This window comes from Mesoplodon mirus, assembly GCF_964341445.2.
Source record: "Mesoplodon mirus genome assembly, chromosome: 11".
NCBI classification, from domain to species: Eukaryota; Metazoa; Chordata; class Mammalia; order Artiodactyla; family Ziphiidae; genus Mesoplodon; species Mesoplodon mirus.
The window spans coordinates 25,346,091-25,363,100 of NC_138987.1; the positions used below are offsets into that span (position 1 = coordinate 25,346,091).

At 39.9% G+C, this 17,010-nt stretch overlaps 1 protein-coding gene across 1 annotated transcript in view; it reads left to right on the forward strand.

The window, feature by feature from the left end:
• The window catches only part of ANO4 (anoctamin 4), a 422,302-nt gene that overhangs the window by 393,577 nt on the left and 11,715 nt on the right, over positions 1-17,010 (forward strand). The window contains exon 25 of the mRNA XM_082634623.1: positions 3,759-3,878. Within this exon, the coding sequence (XP_082490749.1) occupies positions 3,759-3,878 (120 nt within the window). The remainder of the gene's footprint in view (positions 1-3,758; positions 3,879-17,010) is intronic.

Sequence of the window (17,010 nt, forward strand, 5' to 3'; positions counted from 1 at the left end):
AAAATAGTTATACCATAAGGAGTTAGAGATTTGATCAAGGACACAGTGCTCGAATTTTCACAGAATGAGCTACAAATATCTTAATGAACTATAAATAATGTATTTATATAAGCTATAAATCTATTAAATCGATCAATACCAAAACCAATTGCAAAGTTGTATTTCAGAAGATAAAGCTTATGGTTACAGAGGGCTACTCTTCTTATTTCATAATGTCTGACATTTTCAATGCAAGAAGTCAGAAGTCCACTTTCTTCTGTGCTTATCTCACTAGCCTAACTTATTACCTATAAAGTTATCTACAAATTAACCTATAAATAAATTAGTCATTTGTTTTCTACAAAGCAGGTCTGATTTAAATGCACAAACCTGACCTTATTTCCCCTTGCTCTTTTGCCCTTTCAACCCTCTCCCCATGCTATTTGAGTCACAATGCCTAAAACCTCAAAAGCAAATTTAGTAGCAGAATTCAAAGCAGATGTGGCACATATATACAATGGAATATCACTCAGCCATAAAAAGAAACGAAATTGAGCTATTTGTAATGAGGTGGATAGACCTAGAGTCTGTCATACAGAGTGAAGTAAGTCAGAAAGTGAAAGACAAATACCGTATGCTAACACATATATATGGAATTTAAGGGGAAAAAAATGTCGTGAAGAACCTAGGGGTAAAACAGGAATAAAGACACAGACCTACTTGAGAATGGACTTGAGGATATGGGGAGGGGGAAGGGTAAGCTGTGACAAAGCGAGAGAGAGGCATGGACATATATACATTACCAAACGTAAAATAGATAGCTGTGGGAAGCAGCCGCATAGCACAGGGAGATCAGCTCGGTGCTTTGTGACCACCTGGAGGGGTGGGATAGGGAGGGTGGGAGGGAGGGAGATGCAAGAGGGAAGAGATATGGGAACATATGTATATGTATAACTGATTCACTTTGTTATAAAGCAGAAACTAACACACCATTGTGAAGCAATTATACTCCAATAAAGTTGTAAAAAAAAAAAAAAAAAGACACTCTGCAGTGAGTTTGATCTGGAATCTACAAACTCAAAAGTCACCTGATTCTGTTCTCTCCCTTGAAAATGGTGATAATGATCACTAACTCATCCTTTTCCCCCACAGTAAAGGATGGAAAGCAATAAGTAATGAATGGTTTTAAAACCAGAATTCTCACATTTAAATAAATGTCTTCTCAGAAGTTACTTGGAAAACATATGCATTCTCATTCAAACAATGCTGCCCTTGCATAAGACATTTTTCTGAATCTTCTTTCTTGGAAATGCCTTTAGAGGCCATCTGCCAACCCCTTAAGAAAACTGATGACTTCATTGTTTTATATTCTCAGGAAACTCTTCCTCTGTCTGATACTTTTTTCTCCTTCCCTCTCACTTCTCCCTGATCATCAGTGTAGCCTCGTCTTTCCTGTGTCTCACCTGGAGCTGGGGGTGTGTCACAGTGAGGATACACAGACCTCCTGCCAGCAAACTTAGCAGACATGGGATCTGCTGCTGCCTGTGACCTTCCTGATGTAACAATAGGTCACTGAGTTGACCCATGGATGCCACTGGCTGAACTCTATACGATGAAGTGTGGGAAACCTCATTTCCCTGAATTGATGATGCTCTCAACTGTTTGATGTTGGCAAGCTAAGATTCTACCACAGTGAAAAGAATTAGATAAATGCCTAGAAAATTCAGCATTAGCAGTTCCTCTTCTTCCTTGATTATGGAAATTATATGGAAGGAAGACTTACTAGTTCCATGTGTAATGCTTTGCACCCAGGAGTACATGCCCACTAAAGGCACATTTTCAACTAGATTCATGACTGACATTACATGAATATGCTTAATGAAGAGTTCAACTATGTCTCCCTTTTATCTTTTATTTTGAATGTAAGGTATTCAGCCTGTGAGACGGGTATTTCATTCGAATTTAGGCTCTCTATTGAGTTTTTTAACAGAGTAGCCATGAGCAGCTTTAATCTTAGTAAAGCTCAGGGCTGCTGTTTGAGAGAAGAATGTAGGAGGGGTTGTAATTATTCCATTTCAGTGCTGGGCCTGCTTTTGCCAGTTTCCAGAGCACCTTTCCCTTCCCACAGCTGAGCTCCTGAAAAGACTCTGCCCTATTCTGTATTTCACAAAACCGGCTCCCTCTCTGTGACAGCTAATCATCATCAAGCTTCTGTTTTCATGTCATGTTCTAGGCAGTTCATAGATGAGGGAGAAATCATTTCAAATTATCTTTTTATGGAGTGATGGGAGAGGCCTGCTGCCAGTGGGAGTAGGGCATGTTACACACGCACTGACCATTTGTTTCACCCATGAGTGACTGTTGACAAATGGGTCCTTCTGCTTGGTTCATTTCTTTTAAGGCCACGATGAAACCAGTGACTTGTCTTGAGCAAGACAACACATGCACAGAACCCATGTGCTCTCAGAACTATGTTTGTGTTATCACTTGGGTTTGGTATTCAGCAACTTTGGATAATCACATCAGACATGTTAATGAAGAGAGTCTGAAGACCATGATTTATTCTTTCAATTAATAATTAAATATTTATTGACCTCCGAGGTGCATGAAATAAAATGAATAATACCACTCACATTTATTAAGATCTTGCTATAGGCTAAGCATTATATCACTTGCTTTACATGTATCATTTCATTTCACTCCCACAATGACCCTATAAGGTGGACACTTCTGTTGCTTAAAGAGTTGCATAATTTGCCAAGATCACATGGCTAGAAAGCAGCAGAGCTACAATTTGACCCTAAAGCCCAAGTTTTTTGTATTGTAATATACTGACCCCCATTCCCCAACACAGAAAGAAAGCCATGTCCTCAAGAAGCTTATATCCCTGGGAGGTCCAGGCAATAGTTTTATTCCTGATCCATCTTCAAGACCTTGATAGAATCTCTGGTACTTTAATTTTCCTCCAATCAAATAAATTGAATTCAATATTTACTGGATTCCTACACTGCATGAGACTGTCCTAGGATACCAAAATATCTATCACACCTCTTCTCATCCAAAAAAGAAAAAAACCACTATAGTCCAAAGGAGAAGACATACATGTATGCAGCCAACTCTAATATAAGCTATATGGCCATTGTGAAGTAAATAGAGCTGCACCACAGAGAGAAGGGAATGAGTCTTCTGACTGGGGGGATTAGGACGTTTTCACAAAAGAGGTGACATCTCAGTTGGTGAACACTATTACCACTTGTAAAACATGAGTAAGGAATCCCAAGAGAAAAGACAACATGAGCAGAGGCATGAAAGTATATGATACGTGAAAGGAACATAATCTAGCATGACTGTAGCATGGGATGTGAGTTGGGAGGGGGGTTATATTCATACTAGTTATATTCAGGGCATTATGAGAAATTATAGATAATCATTAATGAAGGAATGTGATTATGTGTGCATATGTGTGTGTGTCATCAATGAAAGAAGTGGTGACTTACTTATGCTGATAATGCAATGCTTTTGCCCATTTCACTGAAGCACTGATTGGGGTAGTGATGGTCTAGATGATGATTCTGCACAAAAAGGACTATAACAAAAGAATGACTTGTTCTTCGTTCAAGATACCCAGGGCTTTTCAGTGTATTCCAACTTGAGTGCTGTGACAAGGCAGGTCCAAGTAAGGCACCTATAACTGCAGGGATTTCTAGGAAGTAGAGCCTTGGTGAATTGGATGCAGAGGAGATCAGAGTCCTAATTAGAGAATCTGTTTTCTTTTGTAGGTGCATGGTTGGCTATGTGAACGCCAGCTTGTCTGTATTCCGAATTTCTGACTTTGAGAACCGATCTGAGCCTGAGTCTGATGGCAGTGAGTTCTCGGGGACTCCTCTCAAGTACTGTAGGTAAGTGTGGCACTCTGAGCCTCAGCTGGGCTGGCTCTGCCGTGGGGAGGTGTTGCTCACAGACAGTGGCCATTTTCGACTGAGTGGATTTACAGCTGTGGTTCTCAAACTTGATTATGCATTACAATCCCCTGGAGAATTTTTAAGTCTCTTTATGAGGCTGTGACCCACACAGATTAAAACATAATCTCTGGGTGAAACCCAGACTTCCAGATCCAGGAAGCCCATGTAAGAGGAACCCAAAGAGACCCCCACTAAGACATTATAATTAAAGTATCAAAAGTTAAGACAAGGAGAGAATATTTGAAGCAGCAAGAGAAAAACAATTCGTTACACACAGACATATGTCATTTTTGTGCACTTCGCAGATACTGCATTTGTTAAAAATTGAAGGTTTGTGGCAATCTTGCATCGAGAAAGTCTGTCAGTGCTGTTTTTCCAACAGCATTTGCTCACTTTGTGACTCTGTGTCACGTTTTGGTAATTCTCGCCATATTTCATATTTTTTCATTATTATTATATTTGTTGTGGTGATCTATGATCAGTGATCTTTGATGTTACTATCATAATTGTTTTGGGGTGCTACAAACCCTGCACATATAAGACAGTGGACTTAATGTGTTCTGACTGCTCTGTTTCCCCATCTCTGCCTCTCCGTGGGCTCCCCTCTTCCCTGAGACACAGTATTGAAATTAGGCCAATTCAATTAATAACCGTACAGTGACCTCTAAGTGTTTAAGAGAAAGGAAAGCCACACATCTCTCACTTTAAATCAAAAGCTAGAAATGACTAAGCTTAGTAAGGAAGGCAAGCTGAAAGCAGAGATAAGCCAAAAGGTAGGCCTCTTCCACCAAACAGTTTGCCAAGTTGTGAATGCAAAGGAAAAGTTCTTGAAGGAAAGTTAAAGTGCTACTCCAGTGAACACCCAAATGATAAGAAAGTGAAACAGCCTTACTGATGATCTGAAGAAAGTTTTAGTGGTCTGTACAGAAGATCAAACCAGAAAAAACATTCCCTTAAGCCAAAGCTTCATCCAGAGCAAGACCCTCACTCTCTCAATTCTGTGAGGGCCAGGAGAGGTAAGGAAGCTACAGAAAAGTTGGAAGCTAGCAGAGGTTAGTTCATGAGGTTTAAGAAGCAGCACCCATAACATGCAAGTGCTGATGTAGAAGCTGCAGCAATTTGGTTCAAGTCGGCGGAGTGGAAGGACGTGCGCTCCCTCCCTCTTGCGAGAGCACCAGAATCACAACTAACTGCTGAATAATCATCGATAGGAAGACACTGTAACTCACCAAAAAAGGTACCCCACATCCAAAGACAAAGAAGCCCCAGTGAGATGGTAGGAGGGTCGCAATCACAATAAAATCAAATCCCATAACCACTGGGTAGGTGACTCACAAACTGGAGAACAATTATACCACAGAAGTCTACCCACTGGAGTGAAGGTTCTGAACCCCACATCATGCTTCCCAATCTGGGGGTCTAGCAATGGGAGGAGGAATTCCCAGAGAATCACACTTCGAAGGCTAGCAGGATTTGATTGCAGGACTTCGACAGGACTGGGGGAAACAGAAACTCCACTCTTGGAGGGCACACACAAAGTAGTGTGCTTATCAGGACCCAGGGGGAAGGAGCAGTGACCCCATAGGAGAATGAACAGACCTACCTGCTAGTGTTGGAGGGTCTCCTGTAGAGGCTGGGGGGCAGCTGTGGCTCACCATGAGGACAAGGACACTGGCATCAGAAGTTCTGGGAAGTACTCCTTGGTGTGAGCCCTCCCAGAGTCCACCATTAGCCCCACCAAAGAGCCTCTGGCTCCAGTGCTGGGTCCCCTCAGGCCAAACAACCAACAGGGAGGGAACTCAGCCCCATCCATCAGCAGACAAGCAGGTTAAAGTTTTACTGGGCTCTGCCCACCAGAGAAACACCCAGCTCTACTCACCACCAGTTCCTCCAATCAGGAAGCTTGCACAACACTCTTAGATAGCCTCATCCACCAGAAAGCAGGCAGCAGAAGAACTAAAATCCTGCAGCCTGTGGAACGAAAACCACATTCACAGAAAGACAGACAAAATGAAAAGGCAAAGGACTATGTACCAGATGAAGTAACAAGATGAAACCCCAGAAACACAACTAAATGAAGTGGAGATAGGCAATCTTCCAGAAAAGGAATTCAGAATAATGATAGTGAAGATGATCCAAGCCCTCAGAAAAAGAATGGAGGCAAAGATCGAGAAGATGCAAGAAGTGTTTAACAAAGACAGAAGAATTAAAGAACAAACAGAGATGACCAATACAATAACTGAAATGAAAAATACACTAGAAGGAATCAACAGCAGAATAACTGAGGCAGAAGAACAGATAAGTGACCTGGAACAGAATGGTGGAATTCACTGCCGTGGAACAGAATAAAGAAAAAGAATGAAAAGAAATGAAGACAGCCTAAGAGACCTCTGGGACAAAATCAAATGCATCAACATTCTCATTATATGGGTTCCAGAAAAAATAAAGAGAGAGAAAAAGGACCCAAGAAAATATTTGAAGAGATTATAGTCAAAAACTTCCCTAACATCGGAAAGGAAATAGCCACCCAAGTGCAGGAAGCACAGAGAGTCCCAGGCAGGATAAACCCAAGGAGAAACACACCGAGACACACAGTAATCAAATTGACAAAAATTAATGACAAAGAAAAATTATTAAAAGTAACAAGGGAAAAATGACAGATAACATACAAGGGAACTCCCATAAGGTTAACAGCTGATTTCTCAGCAGAAACTGTACAAGCCAGAAAGGAGTCGCACGATATATTTAAAGTGATAAAAGGGAAGAACCTACAACCAAGATTACTTGACCCAGCAAGGATCTCATTCAGATTCGACGGAGAAATCAAAAGCTTTACAGACAAGCAAATGCTAAGAGAATTCAGCACCACCAAACCAGCTCTACAACAAATGCTAAAGGAACTTTTCTAAGTGGGAAACACAAGAGAAGGAAAGGACCTACAAAAACAAACCCAAAACAATTAAGAAAATGGTAATAGGAACATACATATCAATAATTACCTTAAATGTGAATGGATTAAATGCTCCAACCAAAAGACACAGGCTTGCTGAATGGATAGAAAAACGAGACCTATACATATGCTGTCTACAAGAGACCCACTTCAGACCTACGAACACATACAGACTGAAACTGAGGAGATGGAAAAAGATATTCCATGCAAATGGAAATCAAAAGAAAGCTGGAGTAGCAATACTCATATCAAATAGACATTAAAATAAAGAACGGTACAAGAAACAAGGAAGCACACTACATAATGATCAAGGGATCAATCCAAGAAGAAAATATAATAATTATAAATATATATGCACCCAACATAGGAGTACATCAATACATAAGGCAAATGCTAACAGCTATAAAAGAGTAAATCAACAGTAACACAGTAATAGTGGGGGACTTTAACACCTCACTTACACCAATGGACAGATCATCCACAAGAAAATTAATAAGGAAACATAAGCTTTAAATGACACAATAGACCAGACAGATTTAACTGATATACATAGAACATCCAAAAACAGCAGATTACACTTTATTCTCAAGTGCACATGGAACATTCTCCTGGATAGATCACATGTTGGGTCAAAAATCAAGGCTTGGTAAATTTAAGAAAATTGAAATCATATCAAGCATCTTTTCTGAACAAAACACTATGAGATTAGAAATAAATTACAGGGGGAAAAAAGGTAAAAACACAAACATATGGAGGCTAAACAATACATTACTAAATAACCAAGAGGTCACTAAAGAAATCAGAGAGGAAATCAAAAAATACCTAGAGACAAATGACAACGAAAACACAACGATCCAAAACCTATGGGATGGAGCAAAAGCAGTTCTAAGAGGGAAGTTTATAGCAATAAAATCCTACCTATCCTACCTCAAGAAACAAGAAAAATCTCAAATAAACAATCTAACCTTACATCTAAAGGAACTAGAGAAAGAAGAACAAACAAAACCCAAAGTTAGTAGAAGGAAAGAAATCATAAAGATCAGAGCAGAAATAAATGATACAGAAACAAACAAAACAATAGCAAAGATCAATAATACTAAAAGCTGGTTCTTTGAGAAGATAAACAAAATTGATAAACATTTAGCCAGACTTATCAAGAAAAAGAGGGAAAGGACTCAAATCAATAAAATTAGAAATGAAAAAGGAGAAGTTAAACAGGCACCACAGAAATACAAAGCATCACAAGAGACTACTACAAGCAACTCTATGCCCCCAAAATGGACAACCTGGAAGAAATGGACAAATTCTTACAAAGGTATAACCTTCCAAGACTGAACCAAGAAGAAATAGAAAATACGAACAGACCAATCACAAGTAATGAAATTGAAACTGTGATTAAAAATCTTCCAACAAACAAAAGCCCAGGACCAGATGGCTTCACAGGTGAATTCTATCAAACATTTAGAGACGAGCTAACACCCATCCTTCTCAAACTCTTCCAAAAAACGGTGAGGAAGGAACACTCCCAAACTCATTCTATAAGGACACCATCACCCTGATACCAACACCAGACAAAGATATTACAAAAAAGAAAATTAGAGACCAATACCACTGATGAATATAGATGCAAAAGTCCTCAACAAACTACTAGCAAACAAAATCCAACAACACATTAAAAGGATCATACACCATAATCATGTGGGATTTCTCTCAGGGATGCAAGGAGTCTTCAGTATATGCAAGTCAATCAGTGTGATACACCATGTTAACAAATTGAAGAATAAAAACCATATGATCATCTCAATAGATGCAGAAAAAGCTTTTGACAAAATTCAACACCCATTTATGATAAAAACTCTCCAGAAAGTGGGCACAGAGGGAACCTACCTCAACATAATAAAAGCCATTTACGACAAACCCACAGCAAACTTCATTTTCAATGGTGAAAAACTGAAAGCATTTCCTCTAAGGTCAGGAACAAGACAAGGATGTCCACTCTCACCACTATTATTCAAGATAGTTTTGGAAGTCCTAGCCACGGCAATCAGAGAAGAAAAAGAAAGAAAAGAAATCCAAATTGGAAAAGAAGTAAAACTGTCACTGTTTGCAGATGACATGATACTATACATAGAAAATCCTAAACATGCCACCAAAAAACTGCTAGAACTAATCAATGAATTTGGTAAAGTTGCAGGATGCGAAAGTAATGCACTGAAATCTCTTGCATTCCTATATACTAACAATGAAAGATCAGAAAGAGAAATTAAGAATCCCATTCACCACTGCAGCAAAAAGAATAAAATACCTAGGAATAAACCTACCTAAGGAGGTAAAATACGTGTACTCAGAAAACAAAAAGACACAGATGAAAGAAATTAAAGGTGACACAAACAGATGGAGAGACATACCATGTTTTTGGATTGGAAGACCCAATATTGTGAAAATGACTACACTACCCAAAGCAATCAATCTACAGATTCAATTCAATCCCTATCAAATTACCAATGGCATTTTTTACAGAACTAGAACAAAAAATCTTAAAATTTGAGGAGGGGGAAGATGGCAGAAGAGTAAGACGTGGAGATCACCTTCCTCCCCACAAATACATAAAAACTACATCTACATGTGGAACAACTCCTACAGAACACCTACTGAATGCTGGCAGAAGACCTCAGACCTCCCAAAAGGCAAGAAACTCCCCACGTACCTGGATAGGGCAAAAGAAAAAAAGAATAAACAGAGACAAAAGAATAGGGATGGTACTTGCACCTTGGGGAGGGAGCCGGGAAGGAGGAAAGGTTTCCACACACTAGGAAGCCCCTTCGCGGGCGGAGACTGTGGGTGGCAGAGGGGGAAAGCTTTGGAGCTGTGGAGGAGAGCACAGCAACAGGGGTGCGGAGGGCAAAGCAGGGAGATTCCCACACAGAGGGTCAGTGCCGACCAGCACTCACCAGTCCGACCAGCACTCACCAGTCCGAGAGGCTTGTCTGCTCACCCGCCGGGGCGGGCGGGGCTGGGAGCTGAGACTCGGGCTTCAGTCGGTCGGAGCGCAGGGAGAGGACTGGGGTTGGCGGTGTGAACACAGCCTGAAGGGGTTAGTGCAACACGGCTAACCGGGTGGGAGTCCGGGAAAAAGTCTGGACCAGCCGAAGAGGCAAGAGACTTTTTCTTCCCTCTTTGTTTCCTGGTGCGCAAGGAGAGGGGACTAAGAGCACCGCTTAAAGGAACTCCAGAGACGGGCAAGAGCCGCGGCTAACAGCGTGGACCCCAGAGACGGGCATGAGTCACTAAGGCTGCTGCTGTCACCACCAAGAAGCCTGTGTGCGAGCACAGGTCACTATCCACACCTCCCTTCCGGGGAGCCTGTGCAGCCTGCCACTGCCAGGGTCCCGGGATCCAGGGATAACTTCCCTGGGAGAACGCACGGGGCACCTCAGGCTGGTGCAACGTCACGCCGGCCTCTAGCGCCGCAGGCTCGCCCCGCAACCGCACCCCTCCGTCCCCCCAGCCTGAGTGAGCCAGAGCCCCCGAAGCAGCTGCTCCTTTAACCCCGGCCTGTCTGAGTGAAGAACAGACGCCCTCCAAGGACCTACATGCAGAGGCGGGGCCAAATCCAAAGCTGAGCCCCAGGAGCTCTGCGAACAAAGAAGAGAAAGGGAAATCTCTCCCAGCAGCCTCAGGAGCTGCGGATTAAATCTCCACAATCAACTTGATGTACCCTGCATCTGTGGAATACATGAATAGACAACGAATCATCCCAAATTGAGGGGACTTTGAGAGCAAGATTTATTATTTTTTCCCCTTTTCCTCTTTTTGTGAGAATGTATGTGTATGCTTCTGTGTGAGATTTTGTCTGTATAGTGTTGCTTTCACCATTTGTCCTAGGGTTCTATCTATCCATTTTGTTTATTTGTTTCTTTGTTTTCTTTTAAAAAAAATTTTTTTCTTAATAATTATTTTTTATTTTAATAACTTTATTTTATTTTATATTTATTTTATTTTATCTTCTTTCTTTCTTTCCTTTCTACTTTTTCTCCCTTTTATTCTGAGCCGTGTGGATGAAGAGCTCTTGGTGCTGCAGCCAGGAGTCAGTGCTGTGCCTCTGAGGTGGAAGAGCCGACTTCAGGACACTGGTCCACAAGAGAACGCCCAGCTCCACGTAATATCAAATGGGGAAAATCTCCCAGAGATCTCCATCTCAACACCAGCGCCCAGCTTCATTCAACGACCAGCAAGTTATAGTGCTGGACATCCTATGCCAAACAACTAGCAAGACAGGAACACAACCCCACCCATTAGCAGAAAGAGGCTACCTAAAATCATAATAAGTCCACAAACACCCCAATACACACCACCAGATGTGGACCTCCCCACCAGAAAGACAAGATCCAGCCTCATCCACCAGACCACAGGCACTAGTCCCCTACGCCAGGAAGCCTACACAACCCACTGAACTAACTTTAGCCACTGGGGACAGACAACAAAAACAACGGGAACTACGACGAACCTGCAGCCTGCAAAAAGGAGACCCCAAACACAGTAAGATAAGCAAAATGAGAAGAAAGAAAAACACACAGCAGATGAAGGAGCAAGATAAAAACCCACCAGACCTAACAAATGAAGAGGAAATAGGCAGTCTACCTGAAAAAGAATTCAGAATAATGATAGTAAAGAAGATCCAAAATCTTGGAAATAGAGAAAATGCAAGAAACATTTAACAAGGACCTAGAAGAACTAAAGATGAAACAAGCAACGATGAACAACACAATAAATGAAATGAAAAATACTCTAGATGGGATTAATAGATTAACTGAGGCAGAAGAACGGATAAGTGACGTGGAGAATAAAATAGTGCAAATAACTATTGCAGAGCAGAATAAAGAAAAAGGATTGAAAAGAACTGAGGACAGTCTCAGAGACCTCTGGGACAACATTAAACGCACCAACATTCAAATTATAGGGGTTTCAGAAGAAGAAGAGAAAACGAAAGGGACTGAGAAAATATTTGAAGAGACTATAGTTGAAAACTTCCCTAATATAGGAAAGGAAATAGTTAATTAAGTCCAGGAAGCACAGAGAGTCCCATACAGGATAAGTCCAAGGAGAAACACGCCAAGACAGATATTAATCAAACTGTCAAAAATTAAATACAAAGAAAACATATTGAAAGCAGCAAAAGAAAAACAACAAATAACACACAAGAGAATCCCCATAAGATTAACAGCTTATCTTTCAGCAGAAACTCTGCAAGCCAGAAGGGACTGGCAGGATATATTTAAAGTGATGAAGGAGAGAAACCTGCAACCAAGATTACTCTACCCAGCAAGGATCTCATTCAGATTTGATGGAGAAATTAAAAGCTTTACAGACAAGCAAAAGCTGAGAGAGTTCAGCACCACCAAACCAGCTTTACAACAAATGCTAAAGGAACTTCTCTAGGCAGGAAACATGAGAGAAGGAAAAGACCTACAATAACAAATCCAAAACAATTAAGAAAATGGGAATACGAACATACATATCGATAATTACCTTAAATGTAAATGGATTAAATGCTCCAACCAAAAGACACAGACTGGCTGAATGGATAAAAAAACAAGACCCATATATATGCTGTCTACAAGAGACCCACTTCAGACCTAGAGACACATGCAAACAGAAAGTAGGGGGATGGAAAAAGATATTCCATGCAAATGGAAACCAAAAGAAAGCTGGAGTAGCAATTCTCATATCAGACAAAATAGACTTTAAAATAAAGAATATTACAAGAGACAAAGAAGGACACTACATAATGATGAAGGGACCAATCCAAGAAGAAGATATAACAATTGTAAATATTTATGCACCCAACATAGGAGGACCTCAATACATAAGGCAAATACTAACAGCCATAAAAGGGGAATTCGACAGTAACACATTCATACTACGGGACTTTAACACCCCACTTTCACCAATGGACAGATCATCCAAAATGAAAATAAATAAGGAAACATAAGCTTTAAATGATACATAAAACAAGATGGACTTAATTGATATTTGTACGACATTCCATCCAAAAACAACAGAATACACATTCTTCTCAAGTGCTCATGGAACATTCTCCAGGATAGATCATATCTTGGGTCACAAATCAAGCCTTGGAAAATTTAATAAAACTGAAATTGTATCAAGTATCTTTTCCGACCACAACACTATGAGACTAGATATCAATTACAGGAAAAGATCTGTAAAGAATACAAACACATGGAGGCTAAACAATACACTACTTAATAATGAAGTGATCACTGAAGAAATCAAAGAGGAAATCAAAAAATACCTAGAAACAAATGACAATGGAGACACGATGACCCAAAACCTATGGGATGCAGCAAAAGCAGTTCTAAGAGGGAAGTTAATAGCAATACAATCCTACCTTAAGAAACAGGAAACATCTCGAATAAACAACCTAACCTTGCACCTAAAGCAATTAGAGAAAGAAGAACCAAAAAACCCCAAAGTTAGCAGAAGGAAAGAAATCATAAAGATCAGATCAGAAATAAATGAAAAAGAAATGAAGGAAACGATAGCAAAGATCAATAAAACTAAAAGCTAGTTCTTTGAGTAAATAAACAAAATTGATAAACCATTAGCCAGACTCATCAAGAAAAAAAGCGAGAAGACTCAAATCAATAGAATAAGAAAAGAAAAAGGAGAAGTAACAACTGACAGTGCAGAAACAAAAAAGATCATGAGAGATTATAACAAGCAACTCTATGCCAATAAAATGGACAACCTGGAAGAAATGGACAAATTCTTAGAAATGCACAACCTGCCAAGACTGAATCAGGAAGAAATAGAAAATATGAACAGACCAATCACAAAGCACTGAAATTGAAACTGTGATTAAAAATCTTGCAACAAACAAAAGCCCAGGACCAGATGGCTTCACAGGCGAATTCTATCAAACATTTAGAGAAGAGCTAACACCTATCCTTCTCAAACTCTTCCAAAATATAGCAGAGGGAGGAACACTCCCAAACTCATTGTACGAGGCCACCATCACCCTGATACCCAAACCAGACAAGGATGTCACAAAGAAAGAATATTACAGGCCAATATCACTGATGAACATAGATGCAAAAATCCTCAACAAAATACTAGCAAACAGAATCCAACAGCACATTAAAAAGATCATACACCATGATCAAGTGGGGTTTATTCCAGGAATGCAAGGATTCTTCAATATACGCAACTCAATCAACGTGATACACCATATTAACAAATTGAAGGAGAAAAACCATATGATCATCTCAAAAGATGCAGAGAAAGCTTTCGAAAAAATTCAACACCCATTTAGGAAAAAAAAAACTTGCAGAAAGTAGACATAGAGGGAACTTTCCTCAATATAATAAAGGCCATATATGACAAACCCACAGTCAACATCGTCCTCAATGGTGAAAAACTGAAAGCATTTCCACTAAGATCAGGAACAAGACAAGGTTGCCCACTCTCACCACTCTTAGTCAACATAGCTCTGGAAGTTTTAGCCACAGCAATCAGAGAAGAAAAGGAATCCAAATCGGAAAAGAAGAAGTAAAGCTGTCACTGTTTGCAGATGACATGATACTATACATAGAGAATCCTAAAGATGCTACCAGAAAACTACTAGAGCTAATCAATGAATTTGGTAAAGTAGCAGGATACAAACATAATGCACAGAAATCTCTGGCATTCCTATACACTAATGATGAAAAATCTGAAAGTGAAATCAAGAAAACACTCCCATTTACCACTGCAACAAAAAGAATAAAATATCTAGGAATAAACCTACCTAAGGAGACAAACGACCTGTATGCAGAAAATTATAAGACACTGATGAAAGAAATTAAAGATGATACAAATAGATGGAGAAATATACCTTGGTCTTGGATTGGAAGAATCAACATTGTGAAAATGACTCTACTACCCAAAGCAATCTACAGAGTCAATGCAATCCCTATCAAACTACCACCAGCATTCTTCACAGAACTAGAGGAAAAAATTTCACAATTTGTATGGAAACACAGAAGACCCCAAATAGCCAAAGCAATCTTGAGAATGAAAAACGGAGCTGGAGGCATCAGGCTCCCTGACTTCAGACTATACTACAAAGCTACAGTAATCAAGACAGTATGGTACTGGCACAAAAACAGAAAGATAGATCAATGGAACAGGATAGAAAGCCCAGAGATAAACCCACGCACATATGGTCAACTTATCTTTGATAAAGGAGGCAGGAATGTACAGTGGAGAAAGGACAGCCTCTTCAATAAGTGGTGCTGGGAAGACTGGACAGGTACATGTAAAAGTATGAGATTAGAACACTCCCTGACACTATACACAAAAATAAGCTCAAAATGGATTAAAGACCTAAATGTAAGGCCAGAAACTATCAAACTCTTAGAGGAAAACATAGGCAGAACACTCTATGACATAAATCACAGCAAGATCCTTTTGGACCCACCTCCTAGAGAAATGGAAACAAAAACAAAAATAAACAAATGGGACCTAATGAAACTTCAAAGCTTTTGCACAACAAAGGAAACCATAAACAAGACCAAAAGACAACCCTCAGAATGGGAGAAAATATTTGCAAATGAAGCAACTGACAAAGGATTAATCTCCAAAATTTATAAGCAGCTCATGCAGCTCAATAACAAAAAAACAAACAGCCAATCCAAAAATGGGCAGAAGACCTAAATAGACATTTCTCCAAAGAAGATATACAGATTGCCAACAAACACATGAAAGAATGCTCAACATCATTAATCATTAGAGAAATGCAAATCAAATCTACAATGAGATATCATCTCACACCAGTCAGAATGGCCATCATCAAAAAATCTACAAACAATAAATGCTGGAGAGGTTGTGGAGAAAAGGGAACACTCTTGCACTGCTGGTGGGAATGTGAAGTGGTACAGCCACTATGGAGGACAGTATTGAGGTTCCTTAAAAAACTACAAATAGAACTACCATATGACCCAGCAAACCCACTACTAGGCATATACCCTGAGTAAACCATAATTCAAAAAGAGGCATGTACCAAAATGTTCATTGCAGCTCTATTTACAATAGCCAGGAGATGGAAACAACCTAAGTGTCCATCGTCGGATGAATGGATAAAGAAGATGTGGCACATATATACAATGGAATATTACTCAGCCATAAAAAGAAACGAAATTGAGTTATTTGTAGTGAGGTGGATGGACCCAGAGTCTGTCACACACAGTGAAGTAAGTCAGAAAGAGGAAGACAAGTACCGTATGCTAACACATATATATGGAATATAAGAAAAAAAATGTCATGAAGAACCTAGGGGTAAGACGGGAATAAAGACACAGACCTACTAGAAAATGGACTTGAGGATATGCGGAGGGGGAAGTTTAAGCTGTGACAAAGTAAGAGAGTGGTATGGACATATATACACTACCAAACGTAAAATAGGTAGCTAGTGGGAAGCAGTCGCATAGCACAGGGAGATCAGCTCGGTGCTTTGTGGCCACCTGGATGGGTGGGATAGGGAAGGTGAGAGGGAGGAGATATGGGAACATCTGTATATGTATAACTAATTCACTTTGTTATAAAGCAGAAACTAACACATCATTGTAAAGCAACTACACTCCAATAAAGATGTTAAAAAAAATCTTAAAATTTGTATTGAAGCAAAAAAGACCCCAAATAGCCAAAGCAACCGAGAAAGAAAAACAGAGCTTGAAGAACCAGGCTCCCTGACTTCAGACTATATTACAAAGCTACAGTAATCAAAAGAGTATGGTACTGGCACAAAAACAGAAATAGATGGAACAGGATAGAAATCCCAGAAATAAACCCATCCACCTATGGTCAATTAATCTACAACAAAGGAAGCAGGAATATACAATAGAGGAAAGACAGTCTCTTCAATAAGTGTTGCTGGGAAAATTGGAAGGCTACATGTAAAAGAATGAAATTAGAACACTCCCTAACACCATACACGAAAATAAACTCAAAATGGATTAAAGACCTAAATATAAGACCAGATAGGATGAAACTCCTAGAGGAAAACACAGGCAGGACACTCTTTGACATAAATCGCCACAATATCTTTTTGGATCCATCTCC